The following is a 6,572-nucleotide window of genomic DNA, read 5'->3' as shown; positions in this document are numbered from 1 at the left end:
CTTCATTTACAGCAACAGGAATCATTTGAATTCTTTGAGATGGGACGAGGCAGAGTTTTGAGTTACTTTGCTCTCGCGATGTTCATTCAATGTTAGTCTTATCGATTTCACAATTAAAATATAACATCTTTTCCCTTCATTTCTTTCGTTTTAACTGTAACACCTGTCTTTGTGTGTTCTTGTATTTCAGATTCCTGCAGTCAGACACTGATCGAGTCTGAATCAGTGATCATCAAACCTGATCAGTCTCATAAACTGACCTGCACAGCTTCTGGATTTAACTTTGGGAGCTCCTGGATGGCTTGGATCAGACAGGCTCCTGGAAAAGGGCTGGAATTTGTTGCAACTATAGAGTATGATAGTGATAGGAAGTTTTTCTCCAGTGCAGTTAATGGCCGCTTCACCATCTCCAGAGACAACAGTCAGAAGCAGGTGTATCTGCACATGAACAGCGTGAGGACAGAAGACACAGCTGTGTATTACTGCGCTCGACACACACAGTGAGACAAATCAATGACAGCCCTCTACAAAAACACCTCAGACAGTGTACAGTATAACAGAATGTCCACAAGATACGAAATTTATCTGACAAGTCAACCTAAAAAAAAAATAATAATAATCCTACAAAAAATTAATCAACACATTAATCAGATTCAAGAATTCAGCAGCACTGTGGTATCAGTGCATTTCATCCATTTTATTAATCTTTCAGGAAGTTTCTTTATTTTGCTCTTTAAATTACATAAGAGAAGCTTCATCACAGAGCGTGAAGAACAAACTCCATCATAAAGACACGGTTATAAATGACTTAATTTCCCACTGATACTGTCTCTGAGCACTTTCTCTCTTTTAAACCGTGCTGATACAAATGCTCCAATCTGGAATTCACACTTCCTTCATTTGGATCGCTGCTCCATGGGAGACCTTTTTACTGACAGCGAGAACATTTGAACCTTTTTTTTTATCTCTCCTTCCAGTTCTGGATATTTTGAAAACAGGACTTTTGTGCTGGGCGGCACGGTGGTGTAGTGGTTAGCGCTGTCGCCTCACAGCAAGGAGGTCCGGGTTCGAGCCCCGTGGCCAGCGAGGGCCTTTCTGTGTGGAGTTTGCATGTTCTCCCCGTGTCCGCGTGGGTTTCCTCCGGGTGCTCCGGTTTCCCCCACAGTCCAAAGACATGCAGGTTAGGTTAACTGGTGACTCTAAATTGACTGTAGGCGTGAATGGTTGTCTGTGTCTATGTGTCAGCCCTGTGATGACCTGGCGACTTGTCCAGGGTGTACCCCGCCTTTCGCCCGTAGTCAGCTGGGATAGGCTCCAGCTTGCCTGCGACCCTGTAGAACAGGATAAAGCGGCTAGAGATAATGAGAATGAGATGGGATCCTGCTGTGAATCATGACCCTCAGATTAAACAGAATTACATACAGCATCTCAGCAACCTGTGTTGTGTTGATCAGTAGAGACAGTAGATCAGTAGGCTCTTTTGTTCTGGAGAATCTGATTTCATGGTAAATTCATAAGGATTGAACTAAGGAAGTTGATTGATTGTCTAATTTTATACAAATAAACCCCTGTTTAAACTTTTCATCTGAAATGCGAGTCTGTATGATGTTACACTGTATAAAACCATATCCTTTTTTTTTCATTCAGAGACATTCGAATGGTTTAAAGGTTCTGTGGATGATTAAGGGTTCTCAGCTTCTAAAAATCGTTTTACTCTCAACTCTTTCTAACCATGAAACATTCTGTGATCGGGTTCCACATAGAACCTTCTAATCATCCACTCATCTCTACACTGAACAGCCTGTGGTTGTGGGTTTAATCCATCCATAGTGCTCATGGACACTCCCTATTCAAATAGAGTCGGGTATAAACAGCATGTTCTTGGCTCTTCTAGTTTCCAGTGAGCTGTGTGATAGATAACACTCCCATACACTTTAAATCTGGTTGAAGCGGAACTCAGAGAAGGATGATTTTAGGACATTGTATTTTATTTGGATTCATTTCATGTAAGTTTCATTGTTTTCATGGGAGTTCATGAAAAGAGCCATTCCGTCCTGATAAACATTATGACATTACCGAGTTATACTCTTCTCTTCCAGATTCTTATGGACAGTCCCTGACCTCCTCTGCTTCTGCGGTGAAGAGACCTGGAGAGTCAGTCACTCTGTCCTGTACTGTCTCTGGATTCTCAATGGACAGCTACTACGGTACATGCACTGGATCCGTCAGAAACCAGGACGAGGACTGGAGTGGATCTGGCGCATTGATTATGGCACTGGCACGATATTTCCTCCATCTCTGCAGGGCCAGTTCTCCATCACTAAAGACACCAATAAAAACATGCCTCTCTATCTACTGCAAGGTTTCATATTCAGTTACAAGCGAAGGTACATCTTGGATCTGACCAGTGGCGGCTGCTGGTTTTTAAAACAGGGGAAGCCCATTTTACGCATTCATCGTAAAACCTGTAGGCCGGATATCAAAGCATAGAAAGGTTTGCCCCATTAGCATAGTGAACTAGACAACCCTACCTAGTGGCAGAAAGTATTTTTGCTTGTACATTTCTTGTTATAGTCTGGCTTGCCAGGCTAGTGCCTCATATCCTTAATCAAAAATATCAAATATCCAAAAATTACTGGCTATTCAACGAAGAGCCTTGAACATATGCAACACAGAGTCTTTAACACAACACCCAGCTGTGCAACACATCCTTGAACATCTTCTGCAACACAGTCTGGAAATTCATAACCAGGTAGGCTATGCAACACACAGAACCTTGAATATTATACCCAGGTATAACCTATAACACAGAGCCCACCATTCTCTTAACATTACTGAACAATATACACACTTCACATTCATGAACATTATATGATGCACACTATTTATACACAAATTCTGCCCTCCGCTCCTTTTCCAGAAAATTGTCTGTGACCCTGTCATACTAGCTGGTTGTGCTTTCCAGAGACTTCACCAATTTCTGTTAGCAGCTAGCACTGCACAGATCCCAATAAGGCTCAAGCTAGCCTACAACCAGATTGAACTACAAATGAAATAAACGAGTGAATTCGCGAATGATCAAACTGGTAGAATGGATGAAAGTTAACGGAGCACAACGAGTAATATTTACATTTATTTACAGAGTAATGTACAGAGACATCAATGAGAAGAAACGTTTATATGAAAAGAAAGTCGGACAGCACTTTGGCACACGACTACACTTTCTCGACATCCACTGGGGACTGACTGATCATACTTCCGTGTTCCTCGCCGACGCCGAAGTACAGAGCCCGCCCTCCTCATGTCTTTCAAACACTACCTCCAATAATCCTTCATCAGCCCGGCTTCTTGTCCCTCCCACTGTCTCGTTTAGTCCCAGAGAAGCCCGGCTTCCCTGGAAGTGACAATTTTGTCGATTTTAACCAATAACAACTAGCCGAAATTGGCTGTTCAGAGCCCTCTCATAGACTGCAACGGATACCCGGCTGCCAGCCATAGAGCCCATTGAAATAAGAAAGGTTACAGCCAGTGTTGCCAGATTGGGCGGTTTTAAGTGCATTTTGGCGGGTTTTGAACATATTTTGGCTGGAAAATGTCAGCAGTATCTGGCAATGCTGGTTACAGCCTGGCAGCAAAGGTGATTCTCGTAGCGAACTGCAAGTTCGTCAGACATCACTCAAATAAGTTACAGGATAGTTATGAACGTAAATACAATCTTGGGCATATATTATGTTATGCAAGTTATTGTTTTAATGAGAATTCAACGTCGTAGATGCCGCAGTTTGGGGAGAGAATTTTAGGGGAAGCTCAGCTTCCCTTGTTGTCTCTGAGAAATCGCCCCTGGATCTGACAACCTGCAGGAAAAAGTCTGGAGTGGATTGGACACATCTATAGTGGTGGGCGTCTATATTCCAATGAGATACCAAAAACTTAGTTCAGCATCTCCAGAGACACTGCTACTAACACAATAACAATTCGAGGACAGAATCTGCAGACTGAAGACACAGCTGTGTATTCTTGTGCTTGCTCTCCACAGTGAGACAAATTAACAACATCCCTGTACAAAAACACCTCATACAGTGTCCAGTGTAACAGAATGCCATCATGGGGTGGCCTTGGGCTGAATTCCCCTTGAGCAAGGTACCTGACCCCTAACTGCTCCCTGCGTGCTGTACTATGGCTGCCCACTGCTCTGAGTGTGTGTGTGTTACGAGTTTCAAAAAGCTAAGTAACTGGAGTAACAAATGAATTTTTAACTTGGGTTCACTGCTCTTCACTGTCTTGGACGGGATCCTGGAAAACAGAATTATGGAGTGTGTTAGTGAAGGAGCGAACCGCCATTTCTTCTCCAAATCTCTTTCTGTTTATTACACAAATCACAGTATAAAACAATAAACATTCCCCTGTGTAGTTATGTTTCAGTTTGAATACACCAATACCGATGTCTCTACTCTTTACCTCATAAGCAACATCTCACTCACACACACATTCACAGAAATATGTCTTTACAAAAAAAAATCACTTTCTCTCAAGTGCAATATTATCAGAACATTAAATCATGTTTTAATCTATCTGGATGTATATCTGTCTTCAACTCAAGAAATCCATCTTCTTATTAATGTAATAATGTAAATCATAAACCATTGTTGGCCTTAAATTAATATTCAAATGACTTTCGAGTCAAAACATGAAACAACACACACACACACACACACACAGGGATAATCATTTAGCTTATAGGGTGTCTCTAACCACAGACCAGACACCTAACGGCTCCTATATAACTTCAGAGAACTCTCCATTTAAGTTATAAAGAGTAAACTTTCCTTCATTTCACATTAACTGTATTTTTCTAAAATGTCAGAATGCCTCAGAAACTGAAATAAAACATGGCAGGGAGTGAGAACACCAGCACACAGAATCACACATGCACAGTCACAGTGCTAATATGCTAAATGGCCACTAGCGCCATTGTTAAAAAAACCCTCGTACCTCGCGATTATAAACGCGGCTCGTTAGCTCGGATACACACATGAAAAACTCCACAACGGACTCATTACACCTACAATACATCACGGTACACTTCAGGAGGAAGCAGTTTGTGTAAGTTTCACCGTGTACCAACCTGGAAAACAGAATTATGGAGTGTGTTAGTCATCATGAACATTCTGCTTTTCATTTTGCTTCAGGTCCTCTGAGAGGCCCTCTTTCTCTACTTTGACAACATCTGCCCAACATATTGAGGTTAAATTGACTGAGAGATTAATAGGGACTGAGAGAGGACTGATGTCCAACAATGTGGCTGGAATTATGTTTCATTCTGAAAAAAAAAAAAAAGTTGTGAGAAAAGTCCAAACTTGAGGTGTGCTTCAGGAGGGGAATCAGCTCTAATAAAGTCACAGGAGCATGTGGTCAGATATGAAACTTGTGGGAGCAACAAAAGACCAGAAACATGAACATGGCAGTGTATTGGGAGCTCATGTGATGTTGCGTGACACGTTTTCTGCTTCATCCTTCTTCAGGTCACTGTGGTTTAAATAACTAATGCGTTTATATTGTGGGGAAAAGAACCAACAGAGTTTGTGAGAAAATATTGCAAAGAAAAATAAATGCAGAAGTGGGCAGGAGGGGATTTATGTCCTCAAAGACAGATAATAATTATTGCCTGAAATTTAGTCTCTAATTCTTGTTATGAGTTTCTTTAAATGTTTAATTCCCTCTATTATTGATTTATAAATAATGGAAGTTTCGAAAGAGCTTTCTGTCATGGCAAAGATTTGTTCCGTTAAAAAGCCACACATTCTCCATAAGATGAATCTCCTCCTCATGATTTAAATCAATTTGAAATCCGTTCTCCTCCCATCATCAGCAGAGAAGCAAATACAAGCATCAGGGCTGGATATCACTCAATTTATGTGCTGTGATGGTCTCTGTTCAACTTTGGAGAGCAGAGAAGACCCCAGTACAAACAACACACACCATGTTCTCTCCATCTCTACTACTCCTGCTGGCAGCTGCTTCCTGTGAGTGCTTTATCAGATTCATTCATATACAACAATATCAATAAATGTGCAGCGTATATTGTGTGAGAAATCACCATGTGTTTTCCTCCACAGATGCACATGGTGAGGAACTGACTCAGCCTGCTTCCATGACAGTCCAGCCAGGCCAGAGTCTCTTTATCCACTGCAAGGTTTCATATTCAGTTACGAGCGAAGGTACATCTTGGATCTGACAACCTGCAGGAAAAAGTCTGGAGTGGATTGGACACATCTATAGTGGTGGGAGTCTGTCTTCCAATGAGAAACTAAAAACCAAGTTCAGCATCTCCAGAGACACTGCTACTAACACAATCACAATTCGAGGACAGAATCTGCAGACTGAAGACACAGCTGTGTATTATTGCGCTCGCTCTCCTCAGTGAAACAAATCAGCAACATCCCTGTACAAAAACATCTCATCCAGTGTCCAGTATAACAGATTGTCTTCATGGGGTTGCCTTTGGCTGAAGTGCCCTTGAGCAAGGTACCTAACCCCTAACTGCTCCCTGGGCATTGTACTATGGCTGCCCA

At 41.8% G+C, this 6,572-nt stretch overlaps 1 gene segment (V, D, J or C); it reads left to right on the top strand.

Moving 5' to 3' along the window:
* Positions 1-4,092, top strand: LOC132869428 (immunoglobulin heavy variable 3-30-like). The segment is given in 4 exon segments: positions 1-91; positions 191-486; positions 2,200-2,362; positions 4,037-4,092. Coding segments are annotated over 4 exon segments (567 nt in total).
* The last annotated feature ends 2,480 nt before the right edge of the window (positions 4,093-6,572 follow it).

This window comes from Neoarius graeffei, chromosome 20 (genome assembly GCF_027579695.1).
Source record: "Neoarius graeffei isolate fNeoGra1 chromosome 20, fNeoGra1.pri, whole genome shotgun sequence".
In the NCBI taxonomy this organism is placed as follows: Eukaryota; Metazoa; Chordata; class Actinopteri; order Siluriformes; family Ariidae; genus Neoarius; species Neoarius graeffei.
This window is presented reverse-complemented; position numbering and strand designations above follow the sequence as displayed.